At 38.9% G+C, this 18,836-nt stretch overlaps 1 protein-coding gene and 1 long non-coding RNA gene across 3 annotated transcripts in view; one reads left to right on the forward strand and one right to left on the reverse strand.

Moving 5' to 3' along the window:
• Window positions 1-17,512, forward strand: part of LATS1 (large tumor suppressor kinase 1) — a 46,034-nt gene extending 28,522 nt beyond the window's left edge. The window contains exon 8 of the mRNA XM_006915329.3: window positions 13,655-17,512. Within this exon, the coding sequence (XP_006915391.1) occupies window positions 13,655-14,164 (510 nt within the window). The 3' untranslated portion in view covers window positions 14,165-17,512. The remainder of the gene's footprint in view (window positions 1-13,654) is intronic.
• The window catches only part of LOC112482563, a 17,280-nt gene continuing 4,229 nt past the window's right edge, over window positions 5,786-18,836 (reverse strand). The window contains exons 2-4 of one of the 2 annotated variants that reach the window (XR_003047349.1): window positions 18,733-18,781; window positions 12,276-12,354; window positions 5,786-9,652 (exon numbers count right to left, since the gene is read on the reverse strand). This is a non-coding gene — a long non-coding RNA (uncharacterized LOC112482563). Of the gene's footprint in view, window positions 9,653-12,241; window positions 12,355-18,732; window positions 18,782-18,836 lie in introns of both variants that reach the window. The other variant, XR_003047348.1, reaches the window with a different exon arrangement.

An 18,836-nucleotide genomic window follows, 5' to 3' on the forward strand; every position in this document is an offset into this window, starting at 1 on the left:
AAAATTTACATGGGTGGACAAAGGAACTGGAATAAAGAATTAAGAGGAATCAACTACTTGATTTTAAGACTTACTGTGAAGTTATAGTAATGCAGTATGATACTGGCAAAAGGATACACACATAAATCAATGGAATAGGATAGAGAATGGAGATACAGAATCACACAAATATGGCCATTTGATCTTTGACAGAGGTCCAAATGGAGAAAGTAAATTATTTCAACAAATAGTATTAGAAAAATTGGTCAGTCATATACAAAAGATACTAATCAACATAAACCTCCTGTCTTACACAGAGATTAACTCAAAATGGATCATAGATCTAGCGATAAAACATAAAGCTATAATACATCTAGAAGAAAATAAAAGAAAAAATCTTTATGTCCTGAGGTTAAGTGAAGAGTTCTTAGAAATGGCACCAAAATCATTATCCATAAAAGAAAAGGTTGAGAAACTGGACTTCATCAAAATTAAAAACATTCAGTCTGCCAAAGGCACAGTCAAGACAATGAAAAGACAAGCTACAGCATGGGAGTTAAAATATTTACAGATCACATTCCAACAAAAGGCTTCTATCTAGACTTGTATATAAAGAACTCTCAAAACTCCACACTAAGAAAAACAGCCCAAACCAGTGGCCTGATGGAGATTTCCCTAAATGTCTGGATCAAAAAAGAAAAGCATGTCTGTCTCTTTAACTATTCCTAAGGAGGTCAAAGGAAAAGCAGGCATCTGGGCTGGTTCCTCAGAGAATCACCAACACCTAACAAAATGCACAACCCCAAATTTTTGGAAAGCAAGGTCTTTCTTTACTGGCTACCCAGGTACCAGTCAGCTGCTCCAGGAAGGTGGGCTGCCCTCTCCATTACCACAGAAGGGCTGAGGAATAGAAAGTGGTAGTTGGTTCACAACTCTGCTCTCTTCCCAAATCTTAGGAGCCTCTCCCTTCATGAAGCATGCCCCTGGCTGCTTTAAGCGCCCGAGTCAGCTTCCAGAGTTCCAAAATAGCTGATTCTGATAGTTTGTTTTGTTTTTCCCAATTATTGTTTTTGTGGAGGGACTGACCCTGAATCTTTCTATTCACCATTTTCCATGGCATCTCCCTCTGCTGTGTTTTTGACTATTACCTCTTTATGTAGTTTTGTTAGAGGTCGTTCTGGTGATTACAAAGTACATACTGAGTTTTCACTGTCTACTTATAATTGGTATTTTCCCACTTCAGTGTAGTTCCATGTAGAACCTTACCACCATGTAGACTCTCTATGCTCTACCCTTCACTTTTAATTATATCATACATTACATCTGCATGCGTTTAAAACCTCATTCAACATTGTTACTACAGTTTTTGTTTTCAATCATCAACTTATTTGAGAGAATTCAGGGTAAGGAAAATAGTCATTTATATTATCTGGATATTTAGTATTTTCCTTGCTCTTCCTGCATTCCTGATATTTTGATTCCTTCTATATCATATCCCTTCTGTTCCAACAACTTCTTTAGCAGCATTTTTAGAGGAGGTTTGCTGACAACAGATTATCTTTGTTTTCCTTCATCTGAGAATGTCTTATTTCACCTTCCTTAGGATGTTATCACTTGATATAGAATTCTGGGTTTCAGTTCTTGCAGCAGTTTAAAACGTTGTCCACTTCCTTTTGTCCTCCATAGTTTCCGATGAGAAATCTATAGTTATTCAAATCATTGTTCCCTTAATTCATCATTTTTCACTGGCTGCTTTCAAGAAATTTTCTTTGTCTTTAGCTTTCAGTGTTGTAATTATGAGGTGTCTGGGCATGGATTTCTTAGGGCTTATGTTGCAGATTTTGGCCTGTGTACCTGGAAGAACCAAGCGGCACTCAGTGAACTAAGAATCAAAGGTGGTTTATTTACACCAGCGGGCTCAGAGGAGTCACTCTCCAGAGTCTGAGCCCTGAATAAAGGCAGGTAGAATTATATATTGATTACTTCCGCATACTTGGACATCTTTTGTTTCCCACGCACGGGAAAGGAAGTGTTCCAGGGAGAGGAGGTTGGAAAAATTCCTCCGGGACAGGGTAGCCATCTTAGATTTCTTTACATTTCCCATATCATTCCCCCCTTTTGATGCTCGTCTAAATTCTTTAAAGGACATCACCTTTTTGATTACCTTCCTGATCTCCCTCTTGGTCTCCCTGGACCAGGGACCAGTAATTCGATTGCATAAAGATCTTTGCTGTAGTCTTTCTCTCCACTGTAGCTTCTATAAGGGAGGTAATTGTCCAAACAAGAGGCAACAGGCAAGGCAGAAGTAGGCAGGTACTAAGGAGGAGTACTGCTACTCTAATTAAGGCTTAAAGCCTCCAAAAGTGAAGAATCAACCTCTGAAGACGTTTTTGGGGTCCTATCCATGCCATGTTTGTAGAGGCACGTGTGCCGGTCCTGTCATCTGCCCGGCCCTGGTCATCTCTTTGCACACAACAGTTGGTGAGATTGAATTCCCCAAATACACCACTTTCTGCTGCTAATAGATAATCTAGTGCCAACCTGTTATGGTAGATGGCATTTCTCATCTGAGTTTCTTGATGTGCCAGGAGGGTCAGGACTCTCCTACTTTTATTAGTAACTGCCTGCGGTCGGATAATTTGATTTAACATGTAAATGGAGGTAAGGAATCCCAAAGATCTCTTCTGCCCAAGTGGCAGACCTATAGTATTGGATTATGTGTTCTGGGGGCCATTCATTATCCTTCCAGTCCCCTATTTGGAGTTCCCTTTTTACCTGCTGTAATAGAGATGGGATTTTGCCCACGTCAGGAGTGCAGTAACTATTCATAGGCATGATCCTACTACTACTGATTAGCACAGGAGTTTTGACCTGCTCCATTTTCCAACCTGGGCCGGTTCACCCCTCCTTAGGCAACCTGGTGGTCTCCTGCTCCCAGGAGGTCACCATATTGATGCCGAACTTAATGTGAACACCCGATCGGCACAGCACACGACAGCCCAGAACTCCTGGGTTCAAGCGATCCTCCTGTCTCAGCCTCCTGAGTAGCTGGGACTACAGGTGCGCGCCTCCACGTCGGCAAGGGCTTTTGGGACCCGGTGACCAAGCAATTCCCCTGTTCTCAGAAGTAGGAGGAAGGCTTTATCATGCTAATTATGCAGCTTCTTTCCTAATTGAGGGGAAGCGATTGTAAGCCTTGTTTCTGCAAATCTAGTTAAGTCTATGTGGGGCCACCCAGTTTCGGACCTTGCCTGGGCGGGAATCAGTTCAGTAGCATTCCAATCTTTTCCCAGCTTTAACTATTTACATCTCCTTCCTCTGGGAACCAGAGACAAGTTTCCTATATGAGATTTAAGATCGTTGAATCTGGTGAGTGTGCACACCATATTCCCTAGCACTAAGTATAGCTTTAAGCTCTGTAAAAAAACACTGCAGTCCTTTGACCCTTGTTGTCCTATGTTTTACTCCTGGTTATGACAGTCTATTCCTTAAACTTATTTAACACACGTGCTTTCTTGAATTCTACCAGCTGTGATCTGTATTTTCTCCCTCCTACTCTTTTGCGTACACTTTTCCCAAGGGAGTCTACTCACCTTACCTCATTTACACGTTTTCCCATACTCAGGTACCTGTTCAGGGGCCACTTGCCGCGTCCAACAAGTGGTAAATCCTGCCACGTCCAGCGCAGCTCTGGAAAATATATCTGAAAAGCACAAGGGAATTGTATGTCTTGTTTCTACAAATCTAGTAAAGTCTATGTAGGTTCACCCAATTTCGGGCCTTGCCTGGGTGGGAATCAATTCAGTAGCTTCCCAGTCTTTTCCCAGGTGGAAACATGGATACATATTCACACTTCTTTGCACCAATTTCCTCCCTAAAGTCTAATTATAAGGAGTCCCATGATGAAATTCCTCAAGCTTCTGCCGTGCATAGACTGACCAGCTTCCAGGGATGGCCAGAGCAGAGCCGACGATCTCAGATGGATTTTCCCTTGCCTCTGGAATGTGATCTGGAGAGGCTGATCAAGAAAACATTCTGCAGTCTAAGTTTCCCAGTTCTCTGGAGACGCTCTAGCCGTAAGTATAGCTTTAAGCTCTGTAGAAGAACATTGCAGTCCTTTGACCCTTGTTGTCCTCCTGGTTATGACAGTCTATTCCTTAAATTTATTTAACACGTGTGCTTTCTTGAATTCTACCAGGTTGTGATCTGTATCTTCTCCCTACTACTCTTTTGTGTACACTTTTCCCAAGGGAGTCTGCTCACCTTACCTCATTTACATGTTTTCCTGTACTCAGGTCCCATGTTCAGGGGCCACCGGCCACGTCCAGCAAGTGGTAAATCCTGCCATGTCCACAAACCTGTTTAGTTTGGCTGGAATGGATTTTTTTTTTTCCTAATCCTTAACCTATATTTCTTTTCCTGATTAAAGGGGTGGAACTAATTCCCTAGAAGCATCAGGGCTCTTTCTAAAGTTTATCTTTTAAATGAGAATTATATTACAATAGTTAGGAAAATAAGCCAATTATAATCTGAGTCTTCCAACTATGACTTCAAATTTATTACAAATACCTTTTTCGAAAGGTTAATTCTACCAGCCAGATCCTAACACAGAACTTACTGGTAACATGGATATTTACAGTTCTTTGCACCAATTTCCTCCCTAAACTCCAATTATAAGGAGTCCCACGATGAAATTCCTCAAGCTTCTGCCGACCCTTAACTCTCTATTTTTCCTAAATTTCTGCTAAAGTAGTTGCAGTTACACCCCTCTCCCCTTTTGCGCTGTGGGGAATCCTTATGAAAAGGATTTTGTAAGGGGAGAAGCCTAAAGGCCTACAGGGCCGACGGATCTCAGGTGGATTTTCTGCTGCCTCCAGAACGCGATCCAGAGCAGCTGATCAAGAAAACGTTCTGCAGTCTAAGTTTTTTGGTTCTCTGGAGACACTGTTTTCTTTACCCAGGTGTGGTGGATTCACGGAGTAAAACCTGTAACTTTAATGGCAGTGAGAGTTGCTAATATAACAATGTGAGAGCCTGTTTAGTTTGGCTGGAATGGCTCCTTTTTCTAATCCTTAACCTATATTTCTTCTCCTGACTAAAAGGGGTGGACCTAATTCCCTAGAAGTATGGAGGCACTTTCTAAAGTTTGATTTATCTTTCTGCCTTAGTCAGAGTGGAGTCTTGGGTTTCTTGCTGAGGTGCAGCCTTAGTCTCTAGACAAGGAAAAAGATTCAAACTGATTATTTAAATCATATAGCCAATTATGATCCGAGTCTTCTGACTATGACTTCAAATTTATTACAAATACCTGTGTATAAACCTTTTTCAAAAAGTTAATTCTGCCAGCCAGATTCAAACACAGAACTTACTAAATTTCTTTCTCTACTGACTGAATACCCTTAAATCTATATTTTTCCTAAATTTCTGCTAACATAGTTGCAGATACACCCTTCCCCCAGTTTTGCGCTGGGGTGGGAGAGTCTCCTGAAAAGGATTTTGTAAGGAGAGAAGCCTAAAGGCCTTACGGTGCATGATGGATAACAGCAAATACCTTCTGAGATAGGATGACCTCAGTGTCTTTGCAGGCAGACCTAGAAACCCTTTAACTAATTTTTCTGCCTAACTCTTTTCTAAGAGCCATGAACCCCCTTATTATTAGTATGGATGTTGAGGGACAGGAGGTCTCTTCTTCCGTATCTGCTTCTTGCTGAGAAGGGTCATAGTCCCTGCCTACTGGCATTTCATGGAGATCTTTCCCTTTCTTTAAGCAAGTAAAGGAAAACAGACTTGGTTAATATATTTCTTAAAGAGTAAAAAGACCTTTGGCCTAAAGCCCCCTCCCACTCAGACTTCAAGGGCCCTGCCTGTCAGAACACCATTTCTGCTTAACCATGGGCTGATGACCCTTATCAATAGCCAGAGGATCTGAGTTACCAGTTTTGGGCAATTATCAGGATTTGAGGGAGAGGGCTTTTTTCCTATAAAGAAAGGAGAGAAGAAAACTTAACTACCTTTACTAAACAGATTAACTCTGCAAGAGATGTCCCATTTCATTTCCTCCCTCTTTTGATAGGTCTCGTATCTGAGACTAGCTTCAGATGAAGTTGATTGCTTTGTTGCTGTAAGAAAATTCTTCCCTTGGCTTTGGTTTTAACATAATAAATAGTTCTTTCATTAATAAGAAACTATCTAGTGAGTAATTTGCATAACTTACAGAAGTAGTGGAGCTGTAGTTCAATGTCATATTATCTGAGATGTTAAAACATTAGTTAGCACACTTAGTAAATGTTACACATTTTTTGCTGGTATTATAGTAGACACTTTAAAGAAAGCATAGGCCTTATCCTTCCTAAGATTTGGGTGGGGCCCTTTCTGTTTGCCTCAAAGGCTGGCTTTTAACAGATTGCTGGGAGGTAGTTGGCCAGCTAGTAGGAAACCCTGACATAGAGGTGGGTTGTCTGCGAATAGTTTAGCCTTAGGTTCCCTACAAACGTGCATTATGTGGTGGGCAAGGGGACTGATCGCCTTTTAGGCTGTGTCCTAGTTTCTCAGACAAGGCACTTTCTGCACAGGACCCTGGTCCTAATGTGTGGCAGAGAACTTCATTGCTAATCCTGGTCTCACAATGGGAAAGGAAATTTACGTTAGACTGACTGTTTATTCCTGTCATTGTACAGTTAGCATTGGAGAGAGAGACCTATGGGAAGGGTCAGGACAGAGTAGGCAGCTCTAGTATCTAGTAAAAATTCAGTTTTTTCTTTTTGCCAAGTCAAAGGGGATCTGAGGTTCTACTGTTGTGATCCTGGCAGATTTTTCTAGGACTGGAGCTTGCAAGTGCTTGGGCCTCCGTTGTTGGAGAAGAGAGCAACCCCTTCGTGAGAGACTTGCTATGTAGGGCAAGCGCTTATGAGGTCCACCACTCCCCGGCTTCCCAGGACTGGGTGGACACTTGCCCTTTCAGTGCCCTTTCTTTTGCAGTTTGCACATTGATTATGTCTCAGTCCCAGCAATGCCACTTGTGGCCAACCACAATCGAGGCCCTCCAGGCCTGCAAGGTTTTTACTGCCTAAGGTCACCTCAAGATGGTCCCTGTATTATGGCAGCTAAAATTGGCGCTCTTTTGTACTTTGCTTCCTTCTCTGCCCAGTCCCAGTTACTGGACACCTTAAAGACCTCTGGCACCAAGGCAGTCTGCAGGGTTTAATGTAGTTACAGTTTTGAGACGGACTCATGGTTTTTGCACAGCAGTCCCTGATAATAAGTTACTCTGGCATTGGTCAGCTGCTTATGTTCTCGATTATTCATTAATGGAATTACGGTATGGGGAACCTTTACATTTAAACTTAGCACTCAGAACTGACAGAATTCAGCTGCCCTGCAAATCTTACTGACTCCTTTTTGATGTTTGATCATGGCTACGGTGTTGAGTGTCCACTATACAAATCATTGATTGGCCCTCCTACTTATGCTGCAACTATTCCTAGTCTGATTATCCTTTGGCCCAGTCTTCTTTGACAACTGGCTCAGGTTGATGATGTCTTAAATTCTCTGGCCTTTTTGGACTGACAGTTTCCCTGCGATGAGGGCACTTGTTCTTCCAACGGCCGATGTCTCTACAGAAGGCACATTGGTTACGGTGTAATTTCCTTTGGGTTTCTTTCTGCCATGTGGGAGCAGCCGTCTGTTGCACTAAACCTGGGTTCCCTAATGCAGTTGCCAACAGGGACACCTTCTGCTTTCCCTGTTTGTCAGTTACCTCCTGGTGTAGCTCTGCTGTTTTCGACACACTTGTTGACTTCCTAGCCCCAGCCTTTACCTCTAATTTAGACTTTTCACGATGTTTTCCCTGTAGTGGAAAACACTACACGAGCTTTCTAACAAAAGGGTCAGGAATCATTCTAACCTGGCCATCTTGTTTCTGGGTACTCCACCACTGTTCTTCGGGCTTTTCTATTATCAAGTCGAACTTGAACGAGATGGTAGGCATGGTGTTGGGCCAGGGCTCTGGGGCAGTAGGGGGCAGCAAAGGCACTGATGTAGAGGTCTGTCTGGCAATTGATACTAAATTGGCCTCGTGGGGACTGAGAGAGCTACTGGGATGTACAGTGGTCATTAGATAGAATCTTCCCTAGGGCCCCTGGGTGAATTAATTTTGTTGGAACCTCCTTGTCCTTTCGCTTAGCCAGGCGGGCCACAAATGCCCTATTCTGTCCCTGGCTATTTGTGCCAAACTGGACCCAAGGGAGCACTATAGTAGCAGTCTGCAGCCATGTGTCTATATACGGAACTTGGTCTAGATATCCTGGGGTCCCTGTCACTACCCGATACACTGCTCTCACTGTGGGGAGGTCTAAGGTCTCTTCTGAAGGCCAACCTACCCCTAAAGCAGGCCATTCAAGCTCACAAAGAATACGAAGTTTTTCTAAGGTCAGCATGACCCTATACTCCTCAGAGAAACCCTCCTTAAAATTTTCCAACATACAATCTAAGACAGTTGGCTTAGTGGAACTCCCCCCATATTTTCAGGGAGCTTCCTTTGAGAAGTAGGCACAGAGGCCAGTGTTAATATATTCTCTAAAGTCCTAGAAACCTAGTTAAAGCAGCGCAAAACACTAAAATTATTTTGAATAAATACAGAATCCTAGTTTTCTTCCCAGAGGACCTTTTCAAAACATTTGCATCACACCAATAGTCTAAAGAGCGTTAAAAACAATTCTAGTTTTTTGGGGTTTTTTTTGCATCAGCTTGCTCTCGGCGTTTAAATTTCCAACCTTGTTTCACTTTATTACATAAAATTCCCTTTCAGAATTTCTTCACAAACCTTCTACACTTTCCCTTCACAAAATTTCCTCTCGATTTCCCTTCACAGACCTTCTACTACTTCCGCAAACCTTCTTTCACTTTCTTTATTCCTTCAGTTTGCCTCTTTTCACCTGTTCAGTAATAACCACCTCTGAGGTAAATACCTTTCTTGAAATTCTTTAACATAGTCTCAAGGACTGTTGTCTCACTCTGACCTGACCCCATGTTTCCCACTGTGTTGGTACCGTAAAAACAAAGGGTGGGGGTGTCCCTTTTTAGAGACCACTCAGATGCCCACATGGCCATGTCTCTCTCGAGATTTTCCACGCGTCTTGGCTAAGGTGTATCCGTATAAACCCTGGGCCTGGTCGTTCCCCAGAGGGACGAATCACCATTATGCCTTATGACATCGCTACAGAACCGCAGGTTGGGGCCCTTTCAGACCCCGTAATTTTTCACCGTGGGGCCACAGTCTGGAAACTCAGAGACAGGTCTCTGAGATCCACAAAGACACACATGCTCTCAGAGGTTAAAACATTCCCTCCCTGGTGGTCCCTGCCTGAGGGGCGCTTGCCCCTGGGACGTGATCAGTCTCCCCTTCCACCCTTAAGGTAGGCCTGTCTACCGTGGGCGGCGCGGCCTTACCGTGTCCGATGTGGATCTGCCGAATTTCCTTGTTTTCACCACTCAGTTTCCGGGGGAAACAATGGAGCAGGGCTGGCCGAGTGCAGCCGGGCCCAAGACCGCACCTTCTAGTTCCTCAGTTGCCTCGGCTGACCAGTGTCTCGGCGTTGTGCCCAAACCAGTGGCTTCAAAGGGTCAGTTCAGTTGGGTTTCCCGGTCAGGGAACCAAAATGTTGCGGATTTTGGCCTGTGAACCCGGAAGAACCAAGTGGCACTCAGCGAACTAAGAATCAAAGGAGGTTTACTTACACCAGCAGGCTCAGAGGAGTCCCTCTCCAGAGTCTGAACAAAGGCAGGCAGGTAGATTTATACACTGATTACTTCCGCATACTTGGCGGTCTTTTGTTTCGCGTGCGCATGCGAGAAAGGAAGTGTTCGAAGGAGAGGCTGGAAAAATTCCTCCGGGACGGGGTAGCCATCTTAGATTTCTTTACATTTCTCATATCACTTATCTTGTTTGGTGTTCACTTCTTGAATTTATAGGTTTATCTTTTGTCAGAGTTGAGGAATTTTCAACCATTATTTCTTCATGTATTTTTTCTACATCACACACTTTTTCCTTTTGGAACTTAAATGATGCCAATGTTAGACCTTTTATAGCCCCACAGATTACCGAGGTTCTCATGTTTCTTTTAGGTTTTTTAAAAATATTTTTGTTACAATTGATATAACAATATATGAGTTTCAGGTGTACAACATAGTGATTAGATATTTATATAACTTAGTGATCACCCCAATAAATCCAGTACCCATCTGATACCATACGTAGTTATTACAATGTTATTGACTCTATTCCCTATGCTGTACTTTACATCCCCATAACTATTTTGTAACTACCAATCTGTATTTCTTAATCCCTTCCCCTTTTTTACCCATCCTTCCAACCCCCCTCCCATCTGGAAACCATCAAAGTGTTCTCTGTATCTGAGTTTCTATTTTGTTTGTTTTTTAAATTCCACATATAAGTAAAATTATATGGTATTTGTCTTTCTGTGTGACTTATTCACTTAGCATAATCCCCTCTAGGTCCATTCATGTTTTTGTAAGTGGAAAGATTTCATTCTTTTTTATGGCTGAGTAATTTTCTCTTGTATATACACTTCTTTATCCGTTCATCTATTGATGGACACGTAGTTGCTTCCATTTCTTGGCTATTGTTATTAATGTCGCAATGAACATATGGATGCATATGTCTTTCTGAATTAGTGTTTTGGGTTTCTTTGGATAAATACCCAGAAGTGGGATTGCTGGGTCCTTCCTTGTCTCTTGCTATAGTCTTTGTTTTAAATTCTAGTCTGTCTGGTATAAGTTTGCTACCCCAACTTTTTTTTTTTTTTTTTGGTTTTTATTTTCATGAAATATCCTTTTCCATCCCTTTACTTTCAGTCTGTCAATTCGAAGTGAGTCTCTTATAGGCAGCATATGTAGAGGTCTTGTTTTCTAAGCCTTTTAGCCATGCTTTGTCTTTTGATTGGAGCATTTAACCCATTTACATTTAAGATAATTACTGCTAGATATATAGTTATTGCCATTTTATTATTCATACTTTTAATCCTTTTTTCTTCTTCTTACAGGAGTCCTCTTAACATTTCTTGTAATATTGGTTTGGTGGTGATGAACTACTTTGGCTTTTTCTTGTCTTGGATGAGATTCTCATATTTTTAACCTCCTTTTTTCTCTCTTTTGTTTAGTTTGCCTAATTTCTGTCAGTGTATATCTTTAAGTTCACTAATTCTTCCTTTGACATCTCCATTCTGCTGTTGAGCCCATCTATTGAGTTATTTTGGTTATAGTATTTTTCAGTTCTAAAATTTACATTTGGTACCTGTTCATATCTTTAATTTCTTTGCTGAGACTTTCTGCCTTCAAAAGTATCCATCTTTATTTGGAGCATTTTTATAATGGCTACTTTAAGGTCTCTGTCAGATCATTCTGGCATCTATGTCCTCTCAACACTTATGTTTCTTGATTTTCTTTTCCTATGTGGGTTCAAGTTTTTGTGTTTCTTTGTAAGCCAAGTAACTTTGGATTATATCCCGGACATTTTGAATATTATGTTGTGAGACTCTGGGTCTTGTTTAAATCTTGTTTTGAATGTTGATATTGTTTTGGCAGGCATTAATCCTGGTTAGATTCAGGCCACAGGTTCCAACCAGCTTTCTGTGGCTTGTGATTTCAATGTCGGTTTTATTGTCAAAGCCTTTTACATTGCTAGGCATCTCTCTCTCCCTGGGCTATGTATTTTCCTTAGCTCAGTTCTCAAAGTCTTTGATATGCTCTTTAGGATTAAAGCCATATGGGTACAGTTGAAAGGTGAGCCCAACAGTTTGACAGTAACTTTATGGGGTCAGTTTCCCAGTCTCTTCCTTCTCCGCCATGTCCCTGGTACTTTCCAGTTTCCTCAGGCTTCCCTTTTCAGTTCCTTGACCAGAAAGTAAGGCTTTATTTACCCTGCTCTGCCATACACACATCTCATGACTGTCTGCATCCAGGACAGGGTGGTGAGATGATAGAGAAAAAGGTAACAGGATTCAGTCTATCCTCTTGAAACCACATGCTGTATGATTTAATTTCCAATTGGAGAAGAAGGGTCCCCTCTCTCTGTTTTAGGTGGCCCTTATTTCACTTCTGTTGCGACCAGGAAACCACTTTCTCACTCTCTGAGCCTGAACTAGATGGACTTTTCCTAGAGCTCACTCTGTATTATACTCCTTCAGGTTAGGGCTACCTTGAGTCTAGGCCAGGGGATTCTAGAAGGAAAAAATGGTAAACTCACCACTATTTTCATTGGTGCTTCAAACTCTTCTTACCTTCTTCCCCAATATGCCTATTACTGTTTTCTTTTCAAGGTCCTCAAGGAGCTGCTCCATGCGTTTTGTCCAGGCTGCACTGTGAGTAGGAAGGATAGATTGGAGTCTATCTATTACTCAGAACTGGAGCACCTCCCTCTGGCTGCTTTAGGATATTTTCTCTTTAACTTTGGTTTTCTGCATTTTTACCATCATGTTCCTGTGTGTACTTTTCTTTTTATTTATCTTGATGAAGGTTAACAAAGCTTCTTGAATTATAGGTTGATGACCTTCATCAATTTTGGAAAATTCCCTGCCATTACTCCTAAAAGATTTTTTCTGCCTGCTTCTTTCTCTTCTTCTAGGATTCAGATTAGTATACATACATAAGGTAGACATTTGATATTGTCATACATGTCTCTTATGTTTTATTCTTTTTTTATTCCATTTTTTTCTATCTTGTGCTAGGTTTACATTAATTTCTATTGACTCATCTTTGAATTAAGTCTTTTTTTTGCTATGCCTAGTCTCTTATTATTTTATTTTTATCTTAAACTAAAAAAATCCTGAATGTAACTTTAAAATGAAGAACTTGTCCAGCTGATTGTATATTTTAATTTTTCCTATTTGAAATAGATGATGGAACCAAGCATAAATAACTACCACTGTAGCATAATTTTTTTTTCCATAAAGAATTCTAAGACATACTTGATTAGTTGAGGCATCTCCTTTTTCCAACCTGGGAAAGTCTTTTAAGATGAACAAATACTGGAAAAGGGGGTTTATTTTTCTTCCCTCGACAATAGCCAATAAGTTCTTATATGAATAAGGAAGAATGGGGTTCATTTATTCATTTATTTAACAAATATTTATTGACTGTCTACTTCCTTCCTTCCTGACCTTCCTTCCTTACCTTCTTCCTTCTCTTCCTTCTCTCCCTGCCTCCCTTCCTCATTCCAGTTTATTCAAAAGTACAATAAATATTTACTGAACATCTATTAATTATGTGCCAGGAAATTTGCTAATCACTGGGAAATACAAAGACAAAACATGGTCTGTAGTTATACTGAAGTAGAAGGACACAGACATAAATAGGTATCACAAAGTATTAGATGTATAGAACAGGGGAGGCACAATAGAAATAGTCATTTCTGCTGTAGGGAGAAGGGCTTAACAGAGAGCTAAAATTTACAGTGAGTCTTCTCATGGGAGTATAAATTGCCTGGAGAGGAGGGAATGGGAAGGAATGTTATTTCCCACCAGTGATTCATTATTAAAGATAAGAAAGGTGAAATACCATACAATTTATTTTTAAAAAACACAAACAGTCTTGTAAGACTTTTTTTGTTCTTATTTATTTCTTCTCTCCTAATTTTTAAAAACCTTCTTTAAATTTAAAGGTTATCAACTGGCAAACATCTCTTCACATTCCACCGCAAGCTAAACTGAGTCCTGAAGCCTCTGATCTTATTATTAAACTTTGCCGAGGACCAGAAGATCGCTTAGGCAAGAATGGCGCTGATGAAATAAAAGCTCATCCATTTTTTAAAACAATTGATTTCTCCAGTGACCTGAGACAACAGTCTGCTTCTTACATTCCTAAAATCACACACCCAACAGATACATCAAATTTTGATCCCGTTGATCCTGATAAGTTATGGAGTGATGATAATGAGGAAGAAAATGTAAATGACACTCTGAATGGATGGTATAAAAATGGAAAGCACCCCGAACATGCTTTCTATGAATTTACCTTTCGGAGGTTTTTTGATGACAATGGCTACCCATATAATTATCCAAAGCCCATTGAATATGAATATATTAATTCACAAGGCTTGGAGCAACAGTCAGATGAAGATGATCAGCACACAGGCTCAGAGATCAAAAATCGTGATCTAGTGTATGTTTAACTAGGAAATAATTGTCGATAAGGATTTGCAAAAAAAAGCCTTAAATGCGCAGGGGTTTTGAGGCTCTGAGAGTAAAATTATGCAAATGTGACAGAGCTGTGTGTGCTCTGTATACAATATTTTATATTCCTAAATTATGGGAAAGTCTTCTAAAATCTTAATTTATTCCAGCCTTTTTAATCAATAATTTAGAAAAAAATTGTTATAAAGTAAATTATGAACTGAATATACCAGTTCTTGGTACTTAAAGTACTTAAAAAATAGTGCTTTGTTTAAAAGGAGAAGTCTGGTATCTATTTGTACATATGCTATATAATTTTAAAAGACAAGAGTTTTTGGAATTTTTTTGAAAGACAGTTTTAGTTTTATCTTGCTTTAACCAAATAAGAAATATTCCCTACATTTACAAAGCTTTTTTTACCCCCATAACCTCGTTTTGGTACAAAATAAGCTATAGAAATTAAGCCATGATGGTGGTGAGTGTTCCTAGGCTAATGATAATCTGTATAAATTCATGTCTTGGAACTCAGAAATACAGGGTTGAAACAGTATGTTCATTAGAAGGAAAAAAAAATGTTTATCTTTTTTTTTCTCTGTCGAATATTTAACCTTTTAGCATTTGTTTCTCAAGAATTATTGGCATTAAACTAAGCAAAGCACTACCATTTTTCTTTCTATATTGGTATTTTTAATGCTGCTTCGAGTTTTAAAGGAGAACAAAACTGCCATAAATCTAAATTTCTTATTCTAAAAGCTAAGATTTTTCATATTATTACTTCAAAATTTAAAACTTGATTTCTGCCATCCTTAGCAGAGAGATTGTTTTCAGTTTCATATGAAACTATGATTAGAAATTGTTTGTGGGTACTCACTAGGAAAGTACTTTTTCTATATAGTGAGAGTTTGTGTCATCAGTAATGTTATATTTCCTCTTTCAGAACAATGCTGCATACACAGACTGTTTATTGGCAAAGGAAAATCTGGCTATTTGGCAATATTTTACCTATTGACAGATTAATTGATGAAAAATTATTTAACAAGGTGGCCATTTTAACTAGAGAAAGTTATATAGTGGTCTTAGTAGAAAATTCAAATTCTAACTTATTTAAGGTTAAATAATATGTTTTCCATTGTTCCTCTTGTATATGCTTAGATTTCAAGGAAGACTTCTGGTTTCATACCAAAATACATTTACCTTATCTTTTAGGAAGGGGAAAGGGCTCAATTCTTACATTAGTAAAACCTGTACTTTCTTTTTCTTAAGCTCCACTGATTGGGAATTGTTTTATCAAAACAATATATGTGGATAAGAGGCATAATTTTAGTGATTTTCAGTATTTTAGCTTCATAGGAAAGCTAATGGAAATCACATGTGTAAGTAAAATTAAGTCACAGCTGTTCCAGCTGAATTAAGGATGTCAAAGAAGATTTATTTATTAGCCCAAACTTCCCACCTTTCTGTGGTGGCCCTCTCAGAATTCAGCTTGTAAGCCATTGCATGACCCACTGTGTAATATAAGTAGGATCTTTGGGAGTCTTTAGTTTTTTTGAGAATCTGATGAAAGCTGTGGACTCTCTTCCCAGAAAGATGGATACCAGCACATACACATAAAATGTTTGCAGTTTTAGGGATTCTGGACATGTTGAAAGCTATCATAAACTGTTGATTAAGAACCTCTGTCCTGTAAGAACACTAACATATAAAATTAAGAACCTTGCATTAAATTTACCGATTAGCACTCAAATTAGCACATCTTGCATAAACACTGGTAATTTGTGATGGAAAAGGTCTGTACCGTGTGATAAGGTATCCTCCCATGAATGCCTCTCTCGCTGGTGCAGCAGTAAGACATTTTAAACACACCCTTTTGAAGGCAGTGAAATATATGTTTGGCTTATTACAGACCTGGTAAATATTTCTGAAGGACTTCAGAGAATTTTAAGAAAATGTACAATGAGATAGCAGTCTTCACTTCATGGCACATATGATTAGTCCTAAAAAATTCTATGCAAAACAAATTAGGTCAAGAATTTTTATCTCAGCATTCAAATTTTTAAGCTATCTTGCTCTTCAGCTTTCTCAGTTAGATTTGCTTAAATTTCCATACAGTTGTTTTACTTCTGGACTTACGGTGCAATATAGTACAAAAACAACTTTGTTACATTTACGTTGTAGGAAAACTAAGGTGCTGCCCGCCCCCACCCCCCCCACACACACATAATCTGTGCTGCCCTTATTTTTCAAATGTAACAGACACTAAAAATTTTGTATTTTGAAATTTCCTCTGACAGCGTAAGCTTTTTATGTGTATCTGGAGCTATGTACAAGTCTTTAGTATCTGCAGTTTTAAAAGTTTGGCTACCCTTATTAGCTGTCTTATTCCCCAATTACATTCAGTTCTTCCAGTATAGAATCTGGTGCTTCCTGACCAAAAAGAACATCATCAAAAGTCTATATGCTTTCAATTGAAATGGAGTGAACATCATCAAAAGTCTATATGCTTTCAATTGAAATGGAGTGAAATGGAGTTATAAATGTTTTCTTTTTAAAATAATTTTTCCACTAAAAACTTACTGTCTTTCTTATACTTACCTTTTTTTATGCATATCACTAGTATTTATAAAACATGTTCTGTAATTATGTAATTGTAGATACTGTTATGTATTGTCCAATGACATCCTAAGGCAGGCCCTATTGCTGTATCTTTTCTACCTTATTTGTAATAGAAACTATAGAATGTATGTATGACTAAGAAGTCACTTTGAGATTGACTTTTTTAAAAAGTGATTACCTTCTGCTGTTGCAAAGTGCAAAACTGTGAGTGGAAATGTTTTATTCTGACTTAATATGTTAGAAATTAGAGAATACAGTGGGAGGTTTTTTAGATATTGCTGCTGCTGTTACCTAAGGTACTTTAGAAATTTTTCTTTAATAAACAAAAATAAAAATCCCTTTAGTATTTAAAGTGAAACATTTAGCCTGTTTGTTTTAATCTAAAACAAAAAGTAATTTGGGTCAACATATTAGTATATTTGTAAAGCGCCTTAATATATCCTTTTGAGGAAGGCTCTGTACCACAGTTTACTTTTATATTGTATTGTGTATATAAAGTATTTTGTATTAAAATGCAATCAATACAACACTACAGTTTTATAAAATAATGTTTCGTTAGGAAAAGGAATTACAGCTTTGCAATATAACTGAATTGTTTTGCATACTTTTGAATGTAGTAGATCTGAATAATCAGCTTGTGTTTTTAATGAATCTATTTGTATTTTCCCAATCATTTTATATAGTGTAACATTTGCTGGGGTAATAAAAAAAAAAGCAAAATTCAAATATTTCAATTATGTGTGGAAAGCTGACATTTAAGCCACTTAAGTATGTTAATATTTTTATTCAAAAGTTTAATCCTATTAGTCTCAGAGAAAATTAAGATTAAAAATTTGATGCTTTGAGATTAAAATATATATAACTAATGATAATACCTAGTTAGGTTAAAGCAAACTGTGTAGGTTAACCCAGTAAAATGTTTCCATTTTGTCCAACATACGTACAATAAAATTTCGTTAAAGGTTTCCTTTAGATCAGCACAGATTTAAACCTTCTTAATTATTAAACTCTGCATTTAGTATCAAGTCCAGTTTATAATTTTTAAAATGTGAAGCTGTTGGCTAATCTGTTTTCCCTTATAATCCTTTATCATAGGAACTGCCAACCAGAGATATATATATGTTGATGTTACATCTTAAATCAATTTTACACAGATGAACAAATATTTTTTTCCCTTCAAGCATTATCATCATTCTTAGGTCTTTAATCCTCGTTTGCACTCTCTTGTAAAATTATATTTGGTCTACATGAGGTCATCGTATAGCTGACGCAAATTGCATTATTCCTGATTCATTTTACTACAGTGGAGTTCCAAGTTTGGCATGCTTAAAGTTGTGACTATACCTTGTTATGCCAAAGCCAAACAGAAAAAATATATCTATCTACTTATGTGTGTGAAGGGTAGAGGGAGGATGTCAAATTTACATTTGAAACATAGGCAGTTACTGTCCTCCCAAATATCCAGTCTTTCCTTCTTCCTACCTTAGAGTCATCTAGAGATCCTGAACATTTTGCTCGATTCAGAATTTGGGTGGGACTTTGAGTTGGGTTAAATTTGGTGGAAAAGGGGTTCTCATGAGTACTTGACTCCCAGAGCAGGGTTGACTAATGACAAGGCTGCTTGTATGCTCCAGCATCCATACTCTCATTCTTCCTTTAATAGAATCCTCATCCCTGTCCAAGTTTTGACTGCCCCACTAGATCTCATGTTTCTCATATTCGCTTGGAATTAGGTGTGGCCACGACTAGGTTTTGGCCATTATGATATAAGCAGACATGATATGTACAAATTCTGCTTTCTACACTTAAAAGTTGATATTGCTGGCCCTCCACTTGCTTTTTCCCACTTTCCACAGGATGGGACAAGAACAGAGTGATGACTTCATGTTGACCATCAAAAGTAGGAAAACACCATAGTGGTGGTAGATCGATAAAATGAATAGAACTTGGTTACCTGAAAGATGGTGTGAAGCAGAGCTGTCTGTCCAGCCTGGAGTGATCAACTGCAGAATGTTAGAGAAAAGAAACAATTCTACACCTCCATTTGTTACTGCTGCT

This window comes from Pteropus alecto, unplaced genomic scaffold (genome assembly GCF_000325575.1).
Source record: "Pteropus alecto unplaced genomic scaffold, ASM32557v1 scaffold185, whole genome shotgun sequence".
NCBI lineage: Eukaryota > Metazoa > Chordata > Mammalia > Chiroptera > Pteropodidae > Pteropus > Pteropus alecto.